Here is a 26,595-nt window from a genome sequence, read left to right on the forward strand (position 1 = left end):
TTGTTCTCTTTGACAGGGAGGAGTTGAAGCAGATGTATCCCATGCTACAAATACAAGCCAGGCAGCCAAGCAAAACAGTGTATGGATTGAATGGATCGGAGAATCAATAACACTCAACGTGAAGCAAATTCATTGAAAGAAAGCTCATTTGGCGCAAAAAAAAAAAAAAGCGTTAAACATGCAAGATGTACTTGGTTGTTCTGAGTTCCAATGATATATTCCTGTTTAAAATTTGCTTGTGCTTGATTGGGCTTTACTGTGATGTGTTTTAGCCTCAGGGCCAAGCGTTCTGTAAAAACATTTATTTCCATGTTTTTGGATGGTGTCTGCGTGTCTCCTTCAAAAATAGTTCTGTGTAAGCGTGGCCTGTAGGGATGCAGTGAGTGATGATCGTCAAAGCCGGGAAGACAGGAGCTGACTACACTCTTGCCTCTTTAAAACCCCTCTGGCTCTGTTTGGGCTGACTGGAACACACCTCCCTGAGGGAAAAGACAAGGTGAGAACATGGCAGTTTGGCGCTTTTCTCAAAAAAAAAAAAAAAGAAAGAAAGGAAAAAAAAAAAGTTAAAATATCTTTCCGTAAACACAACAGTTAAGACAGTAAGTACCAGTGTCAAAAGCCATCGGTGGATGTTTCCATGGCAATGTCTGAGGGATTTTGCACAGCTCCATAAGTCACCCCCCCCCCCCCCCCCCCCCCCCCCCCCCAGCCCCAGTGAAAATTCATCAGCTGTATAAGAAATGTGGGATTTCACTCGATAATCAGCACTAGAGAGAGAGAGAGAGAGAGAGAGATTTGACACTTTCTCCCTGTTCCATACATCACAGTTTGACACACTAGACCCTGAAGGGAGAAGAATTTGAAACGTTAACAGCAAAACTTGTCTCACGTACAAACTTTTGTCCCGTCTCACTCCCTCACTCACTCACTCACTCCCTCCCTCACTCACAAGTATGAGGTGGTGCTTTATTCAAAGGAACATTAACGCTGACAAGCTCACGTTTCTGCTGCCAAGCATTCACAGTGTAACTGCACTAATGATGGAGGTCCTTTGCCCCTTTTTCCTGTCGACAGAAAAACCACTTCACTACCATTAACCCGCCTCTGCTTGATTATACAATAAAAAGACATTTGGGTAAGAGATTCTGAAAGATACTTAAAGCCTGTGTGTGTGTGTGTGCGTGTGTGTGTGTCAGTCAGAGTGTGTAATAAAAGTAGATGGGGGGTAGAGGGAAATTTAAATCTTTTAGAAATTACAATGTTGTTCACTTCACTCCTGTGCTCTGCTGATGTATATGATTAAATCGACGAGAACAGCAAGAAGCATCTAAATGATTGTGGTACTCCACACTTGCATTATTTCAGCACAGTGTAATTTGAGTATTATGTTCTTACTGGATTTGAGATGAAGCATAACATTCAATCAGGTATTGTTGTTATCAGGTTGAATTCTGTGGTTAATATACAGTAGAGAGAGAGAAGAGAAGAACAGCGTGTGTCTGACCTCTTTCTTTAACGCAGTGTTAAACGTGACAGAGAAGGCAAAGACAACAGAAGGTCAAACATGAAGACGCTGACATCAGTGTCAACATAACGCTGATACAGCAACTGCCTCCCATTTCTTAATTATGCACAAAAGTACACAGGCATGTATTCAGAGAGAGAGAGAGAGAAAGAGAGAGCCAGTGAGCATCATGTAATAAATAACTTTAAAAACTCTCCCTTCCTCTGGAAATTAGGGCATCAAAAGTGTGATGGAGTGGGACCATCAGTGGTGCTGTCCTGAAGCTCATAAATTTTTCAGTGCAGACAGAGAGAGAGAGAGAGAGAGAGAGACAGGCAGAGTGCAGAGCGTGGCAGGGGTGAAGATGGATGGCGTCTCCTGAGTTCAGTGGCGTTTTTATGGTTAAGAGAAGACCCGAGCAGGAGGTTTCCCAGACAATGTGTCGCCAGGTTCCCCCTGTGTCACCGATACCATGAGAACATCAGAGACTGCAATGCCACTATGACCGGCATGACCGGGGAGCCGCTGTTAGAGCACACACAAACACACACACACACACACACACACTGTCCACCTTGTCTGACACAGACATGATGTGGTGTGGTATTGCTACATAGTGCGGTGTCATGCAATGCAGTAAGAGCACCAGCGATCAGTGTATAATAACTGCATTCACATGACTGTAAAGCCCATGTATAACAGGTATGGATATGAAGTTATGGATGTATGAAATGGAATCTAATTACACTTGGAAAGGGGGGGGGGGGTGAGGGCTACCCAAACAAGATCATTTAGTTTGTTCATCTGTGTGGGAAAGCTTATACCACAATTAGGACGCGTGTGTTTATTGACTCAATACAAACTGCATTTTGTTCACTCAGTAATTATAGTCAATATACTGAAAAGCAACAGTACCTATGAGAAAGCATTCAGCAAATATAGAAAACTGAAATATACAAATTGTATTTTAGTTGTACTTATCCTACTCTGCCTTCATCAAAGCCTTGTCTTCTACACATTTTAAGAGTGACTCTGATGCAGATTAACGTTTCTCTGCCTGTTATCAAATGACTGTCAAAGTAATCCCAAACATTTTTCTTTTTTCTTTTTTGTCACTATCTCTGTTAAGTCCTGTTACTCTGATTATTTCCAGTGATAGACTGGTATAGTAAAAGTCATAAGCTTATATAAACAGTCTTGTCCACGTACTGGGATTAACAAAAAAAAAAAAAAAAACCCAAATCAGAGAGAATCTAGAAAGTTTCACATTCAAAACTTCAATCTTATTCCACTTTCTTGTTTGGAAGAGAATAAATTAGAGCAAACTGCGGCAGTTCGGTACACATGAATTCTTGATTAATCTAAGGATACTGGCAGCAAGACTTAACACACGTTGTGAGCCAGCTCAAGCTTTTAATTGGGTCCTTGGAGAAATCTCTACAAAAGCACAATCGTTGCACCCAATTCATTACATATTTTACAGATAATTAACAATGCTCAAATACTTTTTGTTGTTGTTGTTGTTGTTTTTAGTCTCTGTATGTTCTCATGGCTTTTCTTTTTTTGTTAAAGCCCTTTTTTTTTTTTAAACCTCTAAAAATGTCTCAGAATCTAAAAAGAGACTCGTCTGGACAAATGGACCCTGAGAGGAATCTCTGTGTGTTGCAAATGCAACGAGATACAAAAGAATGAGCTATATCGTGAATATTGTCATAGTTAAAAGACTTTGCTACTGATGTGCTCCACGCTGGCCGTCGTAACCATTTTTTATTGTGACGATATTTAAAATATAGCATGTCACATGTCCTCCTGTGCCCTGTTGCCTCTTCATATTGTTCCTGATTAATTCTGCAGCTGTACTCCCCATCTGATAATGCGGCAGTGCATATTTGCTGACTCTTAGAAGAGATTCTTTTCAGATTCTATTTGCACTTGCAGAAAGGTTGAAACGCTGAGACGGAAGAGAGAGGGATAGAGAGAGAGAGAGAGAGAGAGAGAGAGAGTTTAGACTTGCAGACAGGTATCCCAGGCTCTGAGGATTGTAGGATAGAAGCAATCTCTAAACTCTAAAATAAAGTTAACAATATTTTAGAGAGAGAACAAAGTCACTCAGTCAGAATCATGTTTGGCAACAGCTACTATTGTCCCTCAGCCTCTAATTAACAGAGACTATGTGTCCAAACACCGCTCTGTGATCGAACAAAAACTGGAATTGTGGAGTCAGTCCTTCGAACAACAAGCACGGGAGTGCCAGAGAGAGAGAGTGAGAGTTCAAATAAGACAGTGTATGCTACCACAAAAAGGAACTGGATTCATATGACCAGCAAGTGCACTTCTTTTACAGTTAACAAAAAAAAAAAAAGTTCTGTACAGTGCTGAGTGTCTTGTGAAATGGTATTTTCTGATAAGCACATTAGCATAACATGGTCACAGCAACGCAGATAATGTTCCATTATTCAAGATTCTCCTCCATCAATCATCAGAGATCTACAGAAAGCAGTTAGCGCGAAGTAAGTTTCAAACTCAGAGTCATTAGGCTGGTGATATAGCGTGTAACGCTTGTGCTTTATCATAGACATTGCAGAATGAATGTGTTCAATAAAGCAGCCATAAAACAGAGATGTGAATCCCTTCTAGGTGCTTTTCCCTCCTTTTTATTGCAGACAGTAGCAAGAGTGATTGCACTTCCCCTGCTGTAATTGAGTTGTCTTTTTGTACGCTCTGCCACATTCTTGCCCCTTTCTCTCTCTCTCTCTCTCTCTCTCTCTTTCTAAATGGCTTTCTCTAATTATCGCGTGATACAGCTTTACAACAATGTGTTTGTCTCTTTTATTGTGCGCTTCAAAGATTTTATGTCTACAATTGAAAACATATTTTATATATAGGCACATCTCGCAGCAATTTACAGAATAATTCATCATTCTTTCTTTTTAAGCATGGCATTATTCTTGTCCTAAACCACTTTTGCTGCTGTGTTTTAAGATTTTCTCTTTTAAATGACTTGGCTGGTGTGCATTGCAGTGATTCTAGGAGAAAGCTTCTTGAATATTTCTTTAGCTCTGTACAGCGGTTCATATCTACTTGTCAGTCAGACACGATGCAAAACAGCATTATTACTCACAGTGTAAAAAAACAGCAGTATTAGTTCACGATGAAACCTGGGCTTATGTGCCAATAAACTTAATACCTATTGCATATGCAATTTCTCTATGGGAACCTGATGTCAGAGAGAGAGAGAGAGAGAGAGAGAAAAAAAAAAATCAAAGTTACCATGGCAACCAGCTCATAGAGTGATGGGCTACCTGAACAACAGACAACTACATTCAAAAAGCATCCTCAGTTTTCAAGATCTTATTTTGTCAGCAGGTTTATAATGATCCCCATTCATTTACGCTAGCAAAACCATTTAGCGTGTAATGTCCAAGAGACGCAATGTCTCGTATGATTCACAAGCTAAATTTATTGCCATGTCTACCTCTATTTGTTTACAGTCACTGAAATCATTCTGTATCATTACAGAAACTCATGATTCATCCCTGTAGAGTGTAATATCTTCATCCACATATGAGTAATTGCCCTGTCACTCAAACTCCCAAGAGGGTATATTTGTTTTTGTAAGGGTCAAAGATATCCAGCGTGTGGAAAATCACTGCCTTTATTGGAGATGACAGGTTTATTGATAACTTTATGGTTACGCTGTGACTCAAAGAGAATGAATAAAGTTGTGATAAAACATTCTCACCTCGACATCTGTCAGGCATCATGATATTGTTTTTGAATAACTTTAAGTTTCTGTTGAGAAGAGATCACTAATAATCATCATGGCAGTTGAGCTGCGTGGTGAAACTGTAATTGCGAACATGACTAGAAAACATTTGAGTATTTCTAATGTTAGTGTATGTGTGATGTGATGTGTGTGTGTGTGTCTATATACAACATTATATAATAGCATTATATAACATTTGTGGCTCTAATCTTACATGCAGTGACAAACTGATATTTACACATTGTTAATATAACCTCCTGGTGGAAAATGAGACAGTTCTGCCTACCCAACAGTAAAATTTGCCACTGTCATCTTAAGCTTGCTTACTGAGCATCTCAGACCTGCTAATCTACAAAGCCATCTGACTGGCTGTTGTAAACCAAACAAACAAACAAAAACAACGTACACAGTAAAACTGAGCTGAACTGAACTGAGGTGATGTTACCATGTAAATGTTGGACCTATCCTTTAAAACTACCCATTCTTTTTTTTCACTCAGCTAATGGGTCTTTTCACTGCACACACACACACACACACACAGCCCCTCCATATTATTTATAAGGAAAATGCCCACTACAGCTCAGAGACACAAGAAGCCACAGATTGTTTAATAGCCCATGAATATAAGCACTTACCATTAATCTTTATTTCACTTGACATTAATGATAATCACCCATTTACCAAAGTGTTTTAAATTCTGTGGCCGTGTATACCTCGAAAATGAAAATGCACCCATTTCGTCCCGCGCGCTCTCCAGTAAACAGTGATGAATGAAAGGCTAAATATGGTCAGAATGACCGAGTGTTGTTGGTAGGACCAATAAACAAAAACCTGTGCAAACCAGGACACGTTGGTGTAAATATAGTAGTGTAGCAGGCTTCATTATTAGCTGAAAGAGTAAGACAGGCTCCACTTAAAGCCATTAAGTAGCCCAGTAAGTCCCTTGGGCAATAGCGTGGAATACATATACATTGTTTCCACTTAGCCATGAGTGGTTGTAATTAAACCAGTTAGCAGGTGTTTACATACAGGAATTTTGCAAATCCTGGCTGTAGCAACTGCCCCAGTCAGTGTGCTTTTCAGCCCTCTGCTTCCTGGCCTGAGGACAGTTGTCTACAGGTTTAAACCAGTAAAATATGTTAACATGATTATCTTTTTACATAGTGTATAAAGCTATAACCACTCATTTATTAATAAACTAATTTATTGTGTTGTATCTCTTAGCGAACAACCCAGCTAACAATCTATTAATTGCAAGGTATTCAAAATCATAAATACAAAGTCCTGACTTGTTATAATTTTATAGACGCAGTAGAAATGCAAAGACCAGGCTATGTAAAACTCCATTTTCCTGGAGTCTTCTAACTTCATTCAGGCTGAAGTTCATAGCAGCCTTTATGTTACGGGATCATGTTCACAGCATACAAACGTATACACGATACTTATTAACATTTCATGGCATTTGGGGTTTTTATACAAAAATGCATTATTTATATATTGTCTACATATCTCTTGCATTTTGCACACATTTGCAGGCTCTCCATCTTTTTCCCGGCTAATGATGGTCGAACGTTAGTTCACCTCTGCTAGAGAAAGCAGCTTTCTCACTTAAGTAAGGCTGGCTAATGGGAAGTGTCATGTAGAGGTTCAGAGCTTGGCTTTCCTCACACTGCGCGGAGAGATTAAATTTTGATTAATTTCTCCCAGTGAGCGCTGGAGGCTGGGAGCCTGCTTGAGGAGCGATGATAGCACCGTCATGAGTCATAGCAGAGACAGAAGGTCACCCAAGCTTTGCTCAGCCGTGTTCCTCGCACACCAGCTTGTGTGCGGAGACAAACTCGCAAACGCGCCTGGATGCGGAGCTACCTCACGCTGACAAATGCGGATATGGCATCCACCTCCAGACGCGTCCAAAACATCGCGCCAACAAACAGACAGGGCTGTTTTCTCATCTGAATCATTAAGCTTGTTTTCTTCACAGCTTTCTTGCCAAAACGTGGCATATTAAATATGATCCACCATTTTCACCATTCCACAGAGACTGCCCCCATTCTGTCAACCATGACACACTGTAATTAGAAGGGCATCTTTTCCACTGCCACAGTCCCCGCCAACCACAGATTTACCACTTATGAATTTAAAGCCGCAAATCCTTCGTGAAAATAAATATAGCCCAACTGAGTACACTTGCTATCACTTTCAGGACATTCCAGCTCTTGTCTCACTGTAGTATTTTTTTCTTTTATCTGACACAGTCAGTAAAGGAACAGGACAGGGAGTTGGATGACTAATTAAGCATTTGGTATCAATGCTGAGGCCTTTTATGGTGAAGTAAAGGGCTTTTTCACACCTTTGAAAGACTACATGGTGTTTTTGCGACTGTTCGCCTGGAGGGAGATGACCTTGTCAGTGGTATTTCAGTCTTTGCGCCTGTGGGCATTTCACCGATGCTGCTGCCAGTTTTGGCAGGTGGGAAAAATGGATGGTTGCCTCGGAAACAGGACCACTGGGATGGGACACACAGAACATTCCGGAACTCAGAACTCCTGCACACGGCTTGCACGATAGAGAAGACTTGCACACAACACAATGATACAGTGCGCTGACATTTTGGGATGAAACTGTTATTTCAGGTATTCTGTTTAAAACCATCAGTCAAAACAGATGTCTTTGAAGTTGATTTGCAGCTATGACATTTATAAAAACACAGTGCCTTACGAACAAAAGGAAACTAAAAGCAAGTTAATCGAACGTCATCTTATCGTCTTTATGGTTGCGTGCTAATATAGCTGTGATTAGTGAACCACATAGAGAGGCCAAATAAACAAGCTTTAACATAACAAATATGAGGGAAATTAATAATAGATGTAATAATGGAGAACAGCCTACACCTACCTTGGTGCACAGTGGGAATGTTGATGAGTAATAAACATACACAGTATGCAACCATCTCAATACACAGTGCTGGATCCAAGCCAGAGTTATGATGCTTACACAGTCTGTCAAACACTGTGTTTCCCATGTCAGCAGTGCTCTCACAATCTCCCACCAGAATCTGTGACATTCACTGACATTTTAGCATACGTCATTTGTTAATGATTTTCACAACAACACCAACTAATCCAAACACAGTTCAGTGGTAGGGGGTTGTTTCATAAAAATGAACACTTATGGAGATGATATAAATGTTGTGAATGTAAATGTTGGAGAACATATATTTCTCACATTCATTTCCTGAATGATTAAAGCTCAAAATTATAAAAAAAAAAAAATAGTGAATTAGTTATCAGTTAGTCAAGTTAGTGTACTAGACCTAGACTGTCTAATACAAATGGGTACCACAAAGAACTCAGAGCAAAATCAGCCAGTGTATCCTTGAGCATGGGTCAGTCAACTTCAGAGATTTCACAAAATATCAGCACAAGTCTGTGAGGCATTCCTGAATGAATAGACAAATTTTGTTTTGAAAACTTTAAAAGGTCAGGTGACGTAGCTATGCCCTGGTGAGAGATCGCTCATGTAACAAGACTTGGAGAAGTGACAGTAACTGCCTCAGTCACGGTTCATTCTGTGTGATGAATACGCTGAATTCATCCCATAACTTCTCGCCCTGTCCTTCCTACACACAGGAAGAACTTTCAAAAGATCATAAATCATAAAACGACAAACTGTTAGAAAAGCAAATTTTTACTACTTTTAGTTCAAGTTTTGATACGGCTCTTTTATATTTGTATAAGACGTTGATATCAGTTGGTTCAATGTTAAGCAATACAGCCACAATCTACTGAGGTGAGAAGAACATTTTGCTGTTTAACCAGAAGGCCAGCTGTGTATTCTCCATTAGATCACCTTCCTTGTCATGTTTAATGAGCAGGAAGCTCCCTGTGGTAGTCTTACTTTGCAAACTGTATATTAAACGGTTCTCTTGCTTCTAGGTTTCCCCCTTCAGCAGCACTGCAGAGGAAGCAGCAGCAGCGGTGATGTGTTGTCAATTAAAAGAAATCTGAGGCAGAAACAGGTGCTGAGCGACATGCTGACAAAACCCATGGGAAAACACATTTTTCCAAACCACTCAACTCACCACAGGGGACTCTCCCAAGAGTGGGACACTGGAGTACCAAAGGAACTCCTCAATACAGTAAGTCAGAGCAAACCCCAAAATCCGTTACACATACTTTCATTTTTTTTAGTGGACTATTCTGGGAGACCTTTGATAGTTAAAGAAATGCATTGTGCAACATTTGTTATGCACAGGACTTGAGATCATTCATTAGGATTAATGGATTTTTGAGTGTAGAAGAAAGCATACAGTGTTTTGCTAGCACAAACTGACATGCTAAAATACTAGCCTTGCGTATCCTCTGTGATTCTCTGAGGAGAAAGTGTATATCTGTGATTCTCTGAGGAGAAAGTCACCCTGCTTTACTCTCCCCTTGCCTCCAAGGACAACGACAGAGCACCTTGATCCTTGGCGCAGGTTAAGGTGTGGCACTGCCAGCTAAAAGCAATTAAAGATCTCAGTGACATATACCGGAGTCCTCTCCAAGTTCTAGCATAATGTCTTGGCAAAGGTTCCACTGTTTTTACTCTGAGTGTCTCTTAATTAAGATAGAGTGCCAACCACCTTACCTGTTCCACCAGAGGAAATCTATCCTACCAGTCACCCAGCCTCCTCAGTTTATAGATGAAGCTTGGATCAGGCCACAGGAGATAGAAGTTGCATGATAACTATTGCGTTTGTTTCACTACGAAGACAGTTAGGTGTATTAAGGGTTTAACGGCCTGCCAGTAGATGTGACAGCATCTAAATGCAATGCCATTTTTGGGCAACTGGTTGACTCCATATTGTTGGAGTAGCCTATTTGATTCAAAACTTCCAAGTTCTTCATAGACTGATTATGGTGTAAATTGAGATTAAGATTCCTTAGATTGTAGATAGCAAAATAGCTACTGATTAAAAAAAAAAAAAAGTAAGTTATCTGACATTGCCACAGTGGGACAGAAAAAGGGACAGAGGAGAATGTCAATTAAAATACAGTGTGAATGAGTGCTTAGAGAAATGAGGGAAAATAGGGAAAGTCTGATTGCCTATGAAAGCTATGAACTTTAAGTAAAACATCAAACACGTCCCGCCTTCTGCTATAATAAATTCCCAATAGAAATGGATTCCTGGAATGAAAGCCAATGAAACTGGAGACTGCTCGGAGGCAGCGCTTTTATTCTCCTCAGAAAGACTGCTGGGTATTGGAGGATTAATCAACATTCAAGCAAAACCAACATGTTCTCTAGTCTTCACCTTTACATCACCGCTCCTTACATCGGACAACCTGTGTGTGAAGCACTTCAGGTATGGGTAAAAGACTGTCAAGTGCAGACAGATGACTGATGGCTGGATTTCTTTTGTTATTCCTTGTAGACTGCATTACGATAATGACGACAGAAAAATCTCTTCTCTAACGTATTCAATGTTTCGGAACATTACTTTAAAATAGTAATTAGTAATGACTTCTGTCAACTGTCAGCAAAATGTATCATGGATTCATCTGGATTCTTCTTTGTTATGTTTTAAACGTGTTTGAAATTAGCCAGTATATGGAGAGTACTTTGAAAAAATGCAAAAATATTCATTTCTGAATAACTGGCTCACACAATTTAGCATTCTGTGATGCCTCGTATAACCTATAAATCATGTTGCTCAACCACCCCAAAATAATGGGAGTACCTCCCCAGTCTACAGAATCCTTTGTACTCGAACACCGTAAATGCCAAATGATTGGTGATAACTTGTGTTTGTCTTTGCTGCACTATGTCTTTTATAAGATCACCATTCGATCTGGCACTGGGAAATACTCGAGCCCTGTTTTAAAAGTTATATTTGCAGGTATATAACCAAAACACATGTACATTCTGAGAAATTTACAAAAAGCAATGTTACACACAAAAGTAATTCTTGGTAACATTTTACTCTTAACTGTGGATATACAGATCATACTAAGAACTACATTTCTTCACATACAGATTTAGAAGAAGTCTTAACTTAACTCGCTCCAGTGTTACTTTGGAAAAATATTTCTTTTCTCTGAAACTGACATAGTGCTCTTTAGGTCCCACAGTTTTGTGTTACATAGTTATGTACAAATGTGATATCTTTATATTTATACTGCAGGTCTACAACACAAAACTAATAATACTTATTTGTATTTATTTATTGTTTTTTTCTGTTTTGTTTTTTATGAGTGACTCATGAATTTCATGCAGTTTGCAGAGACACAAGGAAATATTCAACGTTCCCTCCATTACCACTGATCCCTCCATTACCACTGATTCTAAGAGCATCACAAGTGATATGAACAATGCAGTGACACTGATTAAACCAAGGCCGCTGACTCTCTGGTAGTGCAGCAGTGAAGACTCTGAAATAGTTTCCATTACCCATAATAACCCACTTTTTAATCCAGGCCCCTTCATTCTCTGTTCTGGTGAATTCTTCCACCCTAATGATCTTTCCGATAGAAAAAAAAAGAATGAGGGCATCAACTTAAATGGCATAAGTGACGCCAGGTCAACATATGGGGGCACGCGCCCACACATCTTGCAGGCTTACTGCTCATAACGGGGTAAATTAAATTACACAATTACCACCAAATGCCTGAAACTCTGTGCAACAGCAAAATCGCGAATAAATGCTCACAGTCTTAAATCTATTGAATGATGTGCCCCTGGAAGGCCTTTTCTGCAATAATTTGAGACTGAGGAAGGAGAGCCTTAAATGAAATTTTCATAATTGCATTTTCAGTGTCTCAGGATTTATTAAAGAATGTGTTCACGCTGTGCCCACATGTTTTTTCATGACACTAAGGAAAGAGGCAAACAGGAAACACATTTTGTTTGCCAGCCTTGTCAAATCATGTACTTCTTTTAATCAGCTGATGAATGTGAACGTTATCACTTATATTCCATAGCTGCGCAATTTACTTAATTTGGCTAATTCTGTCTAAATAGCTAAAAAAAACGGAGTCTTACACTCACTGGCCATGTTATGAAAAACACCTACCTTGTAGGTATACCTTGTTAGTGTACAGTTAAAGACTATGGCCATGCACACTTTGTGTTAGCCATCCTCTTGCCCTCCATCTGTGGTCCGTTTCTGACCACAGGACCATTTGACATATGCAAAATCCCCAGCAACACCGCTGTGCCTGATATATTCGTACCAGCAAGACACTCTCATCCATGTCACTATCATGTCATTGTCACTGCTGTGTTGAGAAAGGTCTGCCACTCAAATGATATCCGGTCAACAGCAGTCCTGTAGTCAGAATCTGACCACTGATAAATGGCCTAGAGGGAGGCTAACAAATTGTGCATGAACTAGATAGGCTTCAGTCAGTAATTGTACAGCTATATAGTGCACTTATTTGGTAGGTATACGTCATAAAGTGGCCTGTGAGTGTGGGTCCAAGCTAGGTTTTTCTAATAAAGTGGATGGTGAGTGTATACAGTTTACTGGTCTAACTGAAAAAAAACCCTCAGTTTATGAGAAGAGAAATTCTATAATTTAACAGATAAGAATGACACTTAATCTTAAAATCATTGTATTAAAAATATCAGAACAAAGTTGTGTTTTATTTTTGTTTGAGCCTTAATATACAACATATTTTGCGTGTGTAAATTACAACAAAATCGAGTGATCGTTGACAGATTCTAGCAAATTAAAAAAAGAACTGTCTGGGTACTTAAAAAAGCATTATTCTCTACTAACCTATTAAACATTCACATTTCTATTGCTGGTTTACAGTACTTAATCTGCAAACATATGTTCTAAATCAAAATTGTTGTTTTGAGAAAATCCAAAAAAGTTCAAATTATAGTTGATACAACATTACAGAACAATCGCTAACGTTATTCAATAGACAGTGTATCAAGTCTAAACTCACCTTGTCAGCTTACGTTTGCGTCCATGGACAAAATTGTTAATATATTTCAGTGCACAACAGTTAAACTGTTTTACAAAAGAGAGAAAGAAACATTGCATTCTCTATGAATACTGCCAAAGACATAGGTATACTGGATCAAACCTACTGCTACTGCATCAATCGACCCAAGATGAATCCTTGACAATATCTATGCTGTGCTATCAAAAAAGAAGAAACAAAACAGCACAGCTACTAACATGTCTTGGAAGCTAAATAAAGCTGCCATATTAAGAGTCAAAGAAGAAGAGAAAAAAGGCAATACGCTCTACTAAATTGTCTGAAATGTCAGTTTGTATAGTTGCCTGCAATGCGCAAAGCAGAGAAAGAAAATCCACTTTTTATCGCACAAATAAGCAAAAGATGTGTCTTTGTGCTCTAAAGAAAAAAATCTGTCAGGCTTCACCACATGTAATAGCTCCTCGTTGTGTCCACCTGGGTGGGCTTGGTTTCTGAGGAGCCCTCTTTGTCCTTCTCACTATCTGCTTCCCAAAGGTTGATGAGTGGTGGATAGAGCTCATTCAGAGGAATTGAGGAAGTTTTCTGCATGTACTTCTTCAAGGAGTGGTGATAGTTCTTCCTCTTCCACCTTTTTGCTATGTACACTGCAATAGAGGCCAGGCTAATTATGGCAAACATTGTGCCCATGACAGCAGCAAGAGCTGTATTAGTGCCTTGGTCAGAGATCTCCACAGCAAAAGTAGCGTGCTTGGTCGTGACGTTGACGCAGGATTTCTGTGTCTGTTGATGGATATTTGAGACCGACAGACAGACCTCGTACTCTGTGGCTGGCTGCAAGTGAGTAAGGTTATATTCGTGGACATCCACTGGGACCCTGGCTGTGTAAGTGATGTGTGGGTTATCAATCTTCATGGTAGCTGATGACCACTTGAGATTGGAGGTCATAACATTGGAGTTGACTTTCCAAGACACCAGTATGGAGTGGGACTCAGTATGTTTCACATAGATCTTCATGAGTTGGGTGCTGTCTAGGAGGGTCCCGTTGACCCGGATGGCGGTCACTCTGGTGTCAGCTCCTTCTGTGTTTTGGGCCACGCAGGTATAATGACCTGAGTCATCAACCTGGATGTGAGATATGCGTAAGGTTCCCGCGCTGCTGAGGTGGTACTTGTCAGACACAGTGTCCATCATGACCTTGTTACCTAATGGAGTGACCCAGTAGATCTCTGGCTCGGGCTCAGCCATAGCACGGCAGTCTAGGTCAACTGTCATGCCAATGTCCAGGTTCAGGTGGTTAGGGAAGGTGTCATGAGATATCATAGGCAGACACTGGTCGGCAGAGTCATGTTGAAGCACCTCTCTTACATGCTGGCCTCTGACCTCAGGCGGCATCGCACAGAACATGGAGAGTGGCTCCATAAACCGAATACTAGTCTTGTTTGAACTCATCCACTGGATTACACAGTCGCAGCGTAGTGGGTTGCTGTGAATGCTGATCTCCCGGAGGTTGGGCAGAGACTCTACGGTGGCCTGGTAGAGAGAATTTAGGGCATTATTGTTCAACATGAGGCTTTCCAGGGATGGCACATCACGGAAGGCTAGCCGGTTAATGTAAGAGAACTTTGGGTTGTTGGTGGCCTCCAGTTTGGTCAACTCTGGAAGATTATCAAGAGCAAACCGATCAATTAAAACAAGCTCACCCATGTTGTTAATGCCAAGTTCCTTAAGCCTTAGCATATTTCTAAAGTCTCCCTCCTGGATTTTGTGGACTGGGTTCTTGTTCAAATCCAAGAATTTCAAATTTGTGAGTTTCTGTAGGGCATTCTGTGGTACCCTAACAAGCTTGTTATCATAGAAAGAAAGGCTTTCCAGGTTTTCTAGTCCAACAAATGCATTTCCTGGGATATCAGTCAGTTCCATTCCTGCCAACACCAGACTTCTCAAGTTAACAAGAGGTTTGAAGTTCAAATCCAAGATGCCAACTACAGGATTTTCCCCAATCATTAGGATTTCCAAGTTGGGGGTTGAATCAAACCAACGGCTATCGATAGCCTTCAGCCTGTTGGAGTTCAGGTGGAGCCTTAGCAGGTTTCGCAGCCCGTAGAAAGCATTGGGTGCAATAGTGTTGATTTGATTGTGGTTAATGTAGAGCTCTTGCAGGTTAGTAAGATCCTGCAGGCAGTAGTCAGGCATCTCAGTGATCTGGTTCTCCTCTAAGTGCAATGTGGTGAGCTGGGACATGTTGGTCAGGCCCACATCACGTATGTTGCTGAAGTTGTTCTGGGATAGGTCAAGCTCAGTCAGGTTGAAAAGTTGCTCCAGCTCCTCACTTGTCCTGGCAATGTAGTTACTCTGCAGAAGCAACACCTGCGTGTCACTGGACAGGTTGCCAGGGATTCGTGTAAGGCGAAGGTCATTGCAATCAACAGTTGTGGCTTCCCTGTAAGTGGACTGGGGTGTAAACCAAGGTCTGATCTCACACACACAAAGCTGAGGACATTCAGTGGCCTTTACAAAGGACAGTCCAAATGATGCCAGGAGCAAGATGATGCAAAACTGGCTCTGTCCAATACAGATCAAAGTCCCTTGAGCCATTCTTTTTTGCAGTGTTTACCTGCTGAAGTCTAGTATGGGATGGATTCCCACTGTAATGAAGGAGTGCAGATGAAGGGGTGAGCTTTTCATCAACTGAAAGTGTTGGCAGATTTTTCTTTTACTCCACTGAAAATTTGTGCAGCGCCAAAAAGCTTGCAAGAGGATCACAAGAGGGCTTTTCTTCTGGGTTCAAACAAGGATGAATCTCCGTCAGAGGTTGATACCAGGATGGATGGGTTTGTCTGAAAGGCAGAGAACAGAGCATGTCACAACAGAGAAGAGAATCAATACGATATGACAAGTTATTCTATTAACAGACAGGAAATTATAGAACAAAAATGGTAACAGTTTTTCTGTGATGAAGATGTCTGAGATGAGACTGTCTGCAACACAAATTTCAGTAGAAGGCGGACTGGACACAAAAGCAAAAAATTTGGTCTGATAAACTGTTCAAGCAATGTTCAAAAGACCACGATTAGATTCATAGAGACATGGACTAACAAAAAGAAAAGGTGGAAACTTGTGTGTGCAGAATCATCACTTTTAACAAAAATGCAAAATCAGCTTATTATCATGCATGAGCAATACAAAACACCCCACAGAACTCAGTATCCTTGGACAGAGATCAAATTCAATTGAGTGCTTTCATCTAGCCAACAAGCCCATGAAAAGCAGATCATTAGCTTCTCCAAGCATCATTAAAGACTCTCCGATACTTAAGTATTCTCTGTAAAAATGTTGCTCGTGCATTTTTAATAAGCAGCACTCTGCACTCTGATGCCCCAATAGCTGTGTGATGGTCCAATACGTAGTCTTTGACAAAGATTTTTTTTTAAGTTTATAGCAATAAAAAATGAACTAGTAGGCACTTAAGTATTTTAATTTTCTTCTGGGGTCAGTACATTTTCACTTCATTTCAGTTCACCAAAACAGACAGTAGACAAAGTCTTTATATACTATGCAAAGATGAGTGAGCTGGAGATTAAATTTTTAATTTCCTTAGAAACACAATGAAATATTGGTAATGTCGATCCACTCTAAACTAATGTAATGATTATTATTCTTGACTACGAAAACATCAACTTTGCCCATCAATTGTGTTGTATTTCTGGATTCATAATTGTCTGTGGTTCCTGCAGTCTAATTTATTCCTCTCTCAAAACACAGACACTTGAATGATTTCCAAGATAAGAAATAGTAGACTGCAGTATTATAGCGCAAACTGTTTTGTTCTAAATATAGAGATGGAAGCAAAGCGGGGCAGGACCATATGGACGATATTTAAAAACTATACACCTCACAAGCTGCTAGCGTTTGTTTGAGTGAATCTGACACGCTCAACAAGGCAGATCAAATGAGGAAGGGGGGGGGGGGGGGTAAGAAGAAGAGAAATATTTGTCTCAAAGCGATCAAACGATTATTTCAATAAACAAAGGTTTACAAGAGAATAGAACAGCTGCTGGAAACAATTGCAGTACAAAGTAAGCTGTGTCAGTCTACTCTACCTCGCCTATAGCTTCCCTCTGTTATCATCAGATGAGATGCAAATAATGGGCGAGAAACAAAGGAATATGCAAAAGAAAGAAAGTCTCATTCTCCAAACAATCTTCAAACTTCAAACTTTTTTATAAACACTGAGATGGAAATTTTGCTATGTCAATTACATGTAAATAAAATCCTCTACATTTTGGTGAAAAATCAAAAGCTCTTAATTGAATACCAAAAGCAGTAAACAGAAAAATTCTACTTGTAAACTTGTTTGCCGATGATGCATGCTGGGATATACATGTTGGCCTACATTACAGCAGCTGAATGTTCTCTACGGAGAGATTTTGATCACAGTATGAGGACACTGAGAGGAAGAACATACAGAGTTCCCTGTACTCTGCTGAGCATTCAGAAATATTTGGCCCATTGCTAGGTCTTTGACGGTGCATCACCTTAGTGGTGAACTAGGCATCTGCTCTCCCATATGGTACTAATGCTGACTCAATGATAACAGCAACAAGAGAATTGAGAATTGAGGTTGTAGACCAAGCAGATTCTGTGACTGCCAGATATAGAGTGTAATATGGACAGGAGCCAAAGTTAATACCGTATGTATGTACAATGAAAGGGTGTCCTAAAATTTGCTCCATTTGTTATAACTGCCCTCCTCTTTCTGTTGACCATAAGGTAAATGCCGATTGTCAAATAAGGACGAAGAACTCCAAATGCTGACAAATAAAATCTCAGATAACAACTACCTAGTTGAAGACGGGCATCCAGATGCCAATGAGTCGACGCAACACAGCACAGCTGGTGTGAATGTATCCTTTAACGAGCAAGTGAGAATCAATAAGGGGTTTTGATCCCTCTCCCGTGACTGGTGGAACACCAGGGCAATATACAATGAGAGGTGATTATAGCTGTGAGCATCAGCAAGTCTCATAACAGTGTTCTACTACCATGATGCACAGATGGGTCCACAGTAGTGCCACCGTTAGTCCTCCTCTCTCCCATAATGCTTTCCTACACGGTAATGCATCCGAGCACGTGCAACAAGACTCATTTGAAATGTATCATATCTACAGAAATGAAGACAATCTTCTAGGGAGACTGTGGAAAGGGGTGGCACTGACTACTTAACAAACCCCATTATCCACACTCATTAAGAAAACCTAAAGGGCCGTCTGATCCTTAAATTCAAAGCAGTGGAAGAGGAATATGCAACATGCAATATGGCTTTTTCCCAGTGATAGTCAAGCCAGGGGAGTCATTACTAAAGCTGTACTCCCTCCCTGCACATGCAGAATGTGTCTGTAAAATGGCTGGCCTACGCTCTGCAGGATTAGCAGGGGGAGATGGAGAGGATGAGATTAGCCCCAGGGCATCCATTACGTTCAACCCAGAAGAGAGATACAGGTCAAAATGCAGTAGTTTTATTGAGGAATCCGTTTGCTAGCATGGATGCATCTGGTAATTCAGCAACATAACTGGAACATCAGTCCTCCTTACAATAGGATAGATTCTTCCCTCCAGAAAAAAAAGTGAATGCTACAATTGCTCAGATTTAACTTGATTTTCTGGCTGACTTCATATATTAGGTACATTCATATTTCTGCAGCAAGAGGATTAAGAGAACTATCTGACATTTTCAATTTCTGTTACCTGCTCTCCAATTACATTTTCTTTCTTTTTTTTTTTCTTGATTTATTTATTTATTTACTTATATGACTAAATGAAGTCTCACACAGCTTTTCACTTGTCTCATTTGCATGGTGAGCCATTCTCACATTTGCTATCTGTCAGTTTCCCTATGAAATTGAGGTTAATCTCAGATACAGTCGTAATGTAAGCATTAAACCACATTTGAGGACAAAACCTTTTCTGTAAGAAGGATAAAACATTTCAGAGATCATAATTTCATGTAAGACCATGTATTGTAAGCAAAAGCTTAAAATGCAACCATTAAGCTTCAATTTGAGGCCCACAGTCATGCATTAAGACTGCAAGCATGGAATGTCTGGCCCTCATCCAGAGATGTAGAGAGCTTTGGTAAAATCCATACTGGACAGAAAAGTTCTATTGATTTTTTCTTTTTCAGACTTAAATCCAAACCGGTTAGTAAACAATTCTAACGTCTGTGTAACAACACAAAGTTGAAATAAGGTCTTATTAAACAGTCAGTAAACAGCAGAGTATTTGAGATACAAGGGTTTCAGGGTAATACCAAAGTAGCGCAAAGATTCTTCCATAAAACAGTACTTTTTTTTTTTTTTTTCTCCAGGGTCCAGACAGGCCTGCTAAATCTGTTATATAATGTTACAGCAATTCAGATTTGTATCTGCATCTCTGACATAAATGCCAAACACGGGAATGATAGTAGGGCTAAATTCAGAGATACAAACCAAGAATGAGTCATCAATGCAAGATCACAAAATAATCAGCCATTCTTTGTTGCAAAGTCAGGGTTGAACACTTGAGACTTCATTAGACTGTGCTGCGGAACCAGACCAGAAGCTCCTGTGGCCCCATCCTTAGCTTCCTCTCGCTTTCAGTTATAAATGACAGCCATACAAATCTAACATAGCCATAAAGTACACCTGGCATTTGAGATCAAGGCACCGCCTTCGCATTGTGCAGGAGCTGTCCGTCTGACCCACGGGCCAATGGGATGGCAAATAATATCACCGGGCAGAATGGCTTCCATAACTCAATGAAAATGTCAGTTTGCAACAGTGGCCTCAGCTAAAGCTTAAGTATGTTTTTCCAAATGAATTTGCGTGTGTTCCCTAGGCGATTTTTATTTAAAGACTTCCCAAATTTGATGTCTAAATGAAGACATTACAAGGACAAACTAAAGTTAATGGACTGTCCATGTGTCCTTGTGTAAATGAAAGATTATGCTATTGTGTGGATTTCCTGTGGGCATTTAAAGAACAGAAAAAAGCCCTCACCACCACACTGATAACCCACTTCATGTCTCCTGATGTATCACATGATATGTTTGTCCCTAAAATCATATGCATAATAATATGCAGACTCTTTGAAATGATAATTATTCATCTCCGTCTAGTGTACATTTCGGTTTAGCTCTCATGGTAAACAACATTAAACCCGGTCATTAATATTAAACATCAGTTCATGCTGTGAATGCCAAAAATATGTACATTTTCAGGTCATTATGCATATTTGTTTGCATCTTACTCATAACAGCGATGTGTGGGGATGCACAAAATTCATAAAACTGTTGTCAAACATGAAATATAAATAAATATGTTTGTAAAATTTACTACTGCTTTAAGCTAAGTGTATTATTGGTTATGGCACTGATGGACAGTACTACTTTGGGCAGTTGTTTGGACAATTAGTTTAACTTCATTCATTCAGTCATTCAGTTCTATCTTATTTTTCTCTCAGTCACTTTGCACTGGAAATGACCTACAAATGCTTTTCACTCACCCTTTTCCTTCTTTTTTGTTTTGTTTTGTTTTGTGTTTGTTTTGTTTTTTTGTTTTTTTGCTTCCATGAAAAAAGCTTTCTTTTTCGTCCAACCCTGTGTACACAGTAAGTAATCCTCCCAGAGTTAAGAACAACCAAAGTAATAAACCCCATCATCCAATACACCTACGTTCAAATAAACAGGAAAAGATATCTTAAGGGGATACTGGGATGGATCCTGGTCAACTGAAAAAGAAAACATTGAGAAACACTGCATTTTTTTCCAGTAGGCAAAAAAAAAGAATGATAATTAGTTCCTTTCTAAGATCAAGGGAGCTTTAAACTCCAAACCTTCTAGGCCAAGGAGGCTTTGATCTGAGGGATCTTAATAATAATTGCCTGATGACACATATATCTCCATGGGGTTGATGGGAGGGTAATCGTATGAGAAATATACCGCAATACCAGGAGGAGCAGGATTATTTGGACCTGCATGGAAATATTGATCAGAGATCATCTAGGGTGCTTAGACTCACTGCAGGAGACTCTGCAGTAAGAGTGAGTCATTGAACAGGAAAGCCCCGAAAGCCCAAAGTGAACTTAAAAGAGTCAACGTCTCATACTTTGTTTCACTATATGCTGTAGCATCTACCATTTTTAGCTTTCATTTTTCTTCAGTATCCTACTCTAACCTTCAATATAAAGATCAAACACAAATGAAGGGCTATCTGTCCTTAACTTATCCCAGAATCAACTCAATGAATAGTGCATACATGCATGCAGTCATTGGAATGAATACTCATCAAACACGATCATCTAACATAAATTTAATATAGTGTTCATATATGATGGCATTAATCTACTGATGAAATTTGCATATCTGTTTATGTTTGCGGCGTTGAAATGCTGCAAATGTTGAGAAACATTTTTGGAAGAAATCAGGAGGGTTTTTTTTTTTTGTCCTTTCTAGTTATTACTCTGAGATCTGGGAAGATCATAGGGAGTAAATATAGAAAAGATAAATGTATTTTACAGCGCAGACTAATGAGTTTCAGTTTGTGTCGAGAACTCCAGTCCATTAGGTTTCAGTACAGTGGTAAAATTTTATGACCTAAATAACAACCTCTCCACTGCACGTTTACCATGCACAGCAGAACAAATTTCTCAATGGTCTAGTACACTAAAATGCACCACTTTTAAGGAAAGAAAATGAGTTTAATAAACTACACAAATATAACCCAAAACTAATACAAAGGCTTCATATTTCTTTGTTCACAAGCACCAGTATGCGTTTTGGAGAGCTAGTTTACAGCATATAGTGTACTCGTGCCTATCTCTGGTCTCCTCTTAGGTTCCTGTACCTCCTGCGTAAGTTACATTGTGCAGAATGGTTTCTGAACCAGATTATCATAACACAATTAGTCAAACAGTTGTTTGCCTGTTCCAGTCCTTATCTCTGTGACTGACAATAAGGCTAATATTCTGCCCCCTGTTTTTTGGGGATAAAGAAAAAAAGGGGCAAGCTGAAGTCCCCTCCTCCTCTTCTTCCTTGGCGGTGGGCATTGTGTTCCCTTTAGTGTTTTCTAAACAGCTTTTGGCTGGTGGAGACACACACTCTCACACACACACACACACACACACACACACACACACACACACACACACACACACAGACTCCTGTTTACACGTCTTTGTCACATTTCTTTCTCACAGCTAAGGAGTTAAAGAGCAGAGGACGTTTCTTTGTGCTCCTCTGGAAAAGAAAAGAGGAAAAACCGACCACAGTCCCAGCACAGGGCACCTTGCTGCTCCAGTAACCCCCATCTTCCTCCCTCCACTCTCTCCCTGTTTCACTCGACCCCCCCCCCCCCCCCCCCCGCTCACAGTCTTAAGAATCTGTCTTTGTCACTGCTTGGTTTCCCTAGACAATTATGACCCACAAGACAATGTGGAGTTTAACTCAACCAGAGTAAGCATGCAAAAGAAAAATGCCTAAACCAGGCTACATAGTTTTAACTGTTTCTGCTGCCATTTTTACACATAATAAAAAGTCGATCAAAACTATACATGAATTATTATACATTGATAAGGCACATTATGATGTTGATATCCTTTGTTGTCGTTATATAAGGATTTTTTTTTTTTAAATCATAATTACATCACATAAAAAAAAAAAAAAAAATCATTTTTAGAAGCCACATTATGAACTGGCCCATTATTATTCTCTCCTTGCAGAGTAGTCCTGAAATCACCATGAGAAAGCTCACCATCAGCAGGTTAGAAAAGAACTTTTGGCTGCTCTGCAGAAGCAACAGCTGCCGCAGGAGGAGGCGTCTCCAAGGATAATACAACACCCTCTTCTCCTTTTCTCCTCTTAAATCATTATTCATCTTTCCGTGTGACACCAGAACGTCTTCCCTTTTGCGCTGTCTATTGTCTTTCTTTTTCTTTCTTTCTCTCTCCCTCTCTCTCTCTCTCTCTCTGAGTTCTTGCATCTCAGATTGCGAAGACGCACCAAGACATCTGCTGGGACGCATTCAAATTTAAATACACATCACAGTTTCGCAATGCTGCCCTGACCACATGTGCACTGGCAATAACCGAGCGAAAACTCTTAAAGATCAAAGTTTATCACTGAATGGCCTCATCAACATCAGTTTAAAATATCTCTAATTAAGGTTAATCAGCATCAGTGTCATTATGAAGAATCAGCAAGCGAAATGCTTCCATATTTTTTAACGAAGATATCAGATCAAACCAATGTGTTTCCAAGAATAGGCCACATCATCTAGTTTATATGTTACATATAAACAGGGTATGCGTAATACTCGAACTGTTATACATAGGTAAAAATCTACCTGGTGCAGGTCTTGTCTCTCTGATTCTGGTACTTGTAATGCTCTTAATCGTTCTGATATGGCACGATTCCCGTTTGCATTATTTTATATCAGAGAACTGGGCCGAAACACGACGCTTTTAAGAAATAATGTGCAATTTTTAATTGAAGATTATTTGCTGTCGTTCTTGTTTATTCCGAATACCACAGCAGCGCGTCCTTGCAGAGGGATGCAGTGGCGTGCAGGCTATATTGTCTTGTTCCATCAGAATATCAGATTCCTCAAAAGCACAGAGGGGAACAAGTTCACACAGATTAAGGAAAAATTACAGAAACCGTTACATAGAACAACGTAACATTCGCATTTGGCATCGCGCGACGACCAGTTGGTGCTATTCTTCATGCGGTGATACTAATTATTAATCCACGCGTACAAATCGGCTCTCTGTGTAACAAACAGCATGCGTTTCCAAATGAAAACACGGGGCATTTGAATATTTACTAGAACAGATATGAAGCTCAAATTCCGATTTAGAATTGGATGATTCTGATTGCAAGCAACGCTAGTTCGGAGTATGATTCTTACCTCTTTGGCTTTCCAGCACACACGTTTCAATAGCATTGGCGTCCTCAGTTGGTAGATTTTATGTGGAAACCTATGCCCTTGTAAACTAGAACGTCAACACAGAAATAAATCCATAGCTATATGAATGAATACATTTGATTTCTCTGTGGCATACTGGTCTGTAGCTCCACGCGACTGAAAAAGTTGATATTTACAGGGGCATACTATTCCACCATCCACTGGGCGAGCATTCGCGTGTAACCTTCAACAAGACCATAGTCCGGTTTGCGGCGATATCCTCGTCGCGCCACCTGCAATCCGCTGACTAGCTAACAGAGCTTTCTCTATGTTACTCTTAAACCCGCTAAGGCGTCGCTAAGGAAAATATGATGACAGCACCTGGCGCTGTCCAGACGAGTCAGCTGATTCCTGACCAGGCGATTGGTTGCTAGCTGGTGGCTGTCAATCCAGCCCAAGCTGAGCACCATCTGTTCGGGTTTGTTGTGATGCGAACAAAGGCGGGCACTGAGGGAGCGCGGTGGGAGAACGCGGGGCGTGGAGGGATGAGGCAAGGGGGGTGATATTCTCTTGTATGAGTTTTATACCCTCCTCCTCCCTCCTTCTTGACGCGCTGATGGAGGAGTCTGCATGGTGTCCCGCTTGTCTCAGCTTTGCCACAAGACAATGTGACCCTTTGTTTAAGTTATTCATTCACTTACCATCTTTCTTTTGGCTTAACTTTATTTTAAATTGTTGCTTAATTTCAAACATTTGAATTGTTTGTAAAGAAATTTCAGTTAACTGACATAGCTACAATCAGTTCACAAAGTAGTCACAACGGCAAGAGCACACGTAATAAAAAGTGTATTATCAAAACGAACGCTTTACAAGTAAGACTGCAATGATTTTATGGCCATAAACAAACAATCAGTTCCACGGGTCATTAGAAGATTCAGTTATGTCCTCGGAGATATTACTTTTATACTTTTTCTCTCGGCATTGGTAACAAGTTCACACAGATTTAAGCATGATTACAGAAATCGTTACAACTTCGTGATATTTGCGTTTGGCATTGCGCGACGACAAGTTAAGATAAGAAATGCACTGATCACAGATCAAATCTCATACGGACTGAAAAACTGAGTTGTACAGTACAACTTTTGATAAATTACTTTTGTTAATCTCATTTAGCTAGATCTGGAGGAAGACTGTTTAAGAATCCAACATGTATTTGAACCTTTTGTCCAAAACTGTGAATAGCATTTTACACCAAGCTGTAAACATTTTGTTTTTGGTGGTTGTTCTAAATCAGAGCAAGCACCATCTGACAGTCAGCTTAAAAAAAATCTATGCATGACAAATTCAACTGTGCTTGTAACATAACAATAGAGGTGCTATGCCAGAATCAGTCTTATGACATGGTGCATATTAAAATGATAGAAAAACAAGGTAACAGCCAGGCCACATGCTCACTCAACCTTATGCACTGATTCCAATCCCGTACTCAGCGGTGTAGTGAGAATCTTCTCACACTGTGCCAGTATTAGCAATCTGCCACTGAAGCATAGGGGAGTTCACTGAAGTGTTAGTGTGCAACCTGGGTAAACCCATATGGTATAAATACTCTTATACCATCAGTCTGTGCACCTAGAATAGACACACACACAAACATACTCATCAACCATCAACATTCACAATGTATATACAAACAAACACACACACACACACACACACACACTCACAAATGCACTCATAAACCATCAACATCTACAATGCACATATAAACACACATACATCCATACATACATTACACCCCCCCCCTCCTCCCCACACACACACACACAGAAACGCACATACACACCACATGCACAAAAGCACAATGCTGAGTGTAAGTAAAATTTCCAAAATATACAGTTCCATCAACCTAATCCCTGAGGAGAGACCTTGGGGGAGTGTGGGTTTGAGAGAGAGCTACTCACCATGCTAAAGTGAAGTGGGTCAGAAGCTGTTACAGAAAGGAACGTAGATCAGAGAGGATTGAGTGAACGACCCTCATACACAATGGCACTTTCACCCACACCTCTCCTTTTCTATTCCCTTTCATGTATGCACTGTGGATCCTTCTCGTTTCAATACTGTAATGTTTGAATTGGATGCAAAACCTGTGTTGCTAAGCTACCAACTCAACGTTTCCGTCACTACGGTTTTTTAATGCTATGTCACAATTGGTTGTCCATAGTCAAAAACAAGGCTGGAGGAGACATGAGCACTTGCGTTTATTTTGTTTTTATTTTAGAAGTCAATCTTAATAGGAGAGATTAAGTGGGTTTATGAAAACAAAGATTATGCCTAAAGCATCCTTGACTTTGAGGGGATTCAGGCTCAAACCCCTTTTTCAGTATCCTATTTATAGTGATTCTGAAGAGACTTTATGACACAGAGACAAAGTGAGCACTTCAAAGTGAAAAGCAT

At 40.0% G+C, this 26,595-nt stretch overlaps 1 protein-coding gene across 1 annotated transcript; it reads right to left on the minus strand.

The window, feature by feature from the left end:
* Positions 1–13,645: 13,645 nt before the first annotated feature.
* lrrn1 (leucine rich repeat neuronal 1) lies at positions 13,646–15,799 on the minus strand. Its single transcript, XM_030777804.1, has one exon. It carries the CDS (start codon positions 15,797–15,799, stop codon positions 13,646–13,648), a length of 2,154 nt encoding a protein of 717 aa, XP_030633664.1.
* Between the last annotated feature and the right edge of the window lie 10,796 nt (positions 15,800–26,595).

Source organism: Chanos chanos, chromosome 6 (assembly GCF_902362185.1).
Source record: "Chanos chanos chromosome 6, fChaCha1.1, whole genome shotgun sequence".
Classification (NCBI taxonomy): domain Eukaryota; kingdom Metazoa; phylum Chordata; class Actinopteri; order Gonorynchiformes; family Chanidae; genus Chanos; species Chanos chanos.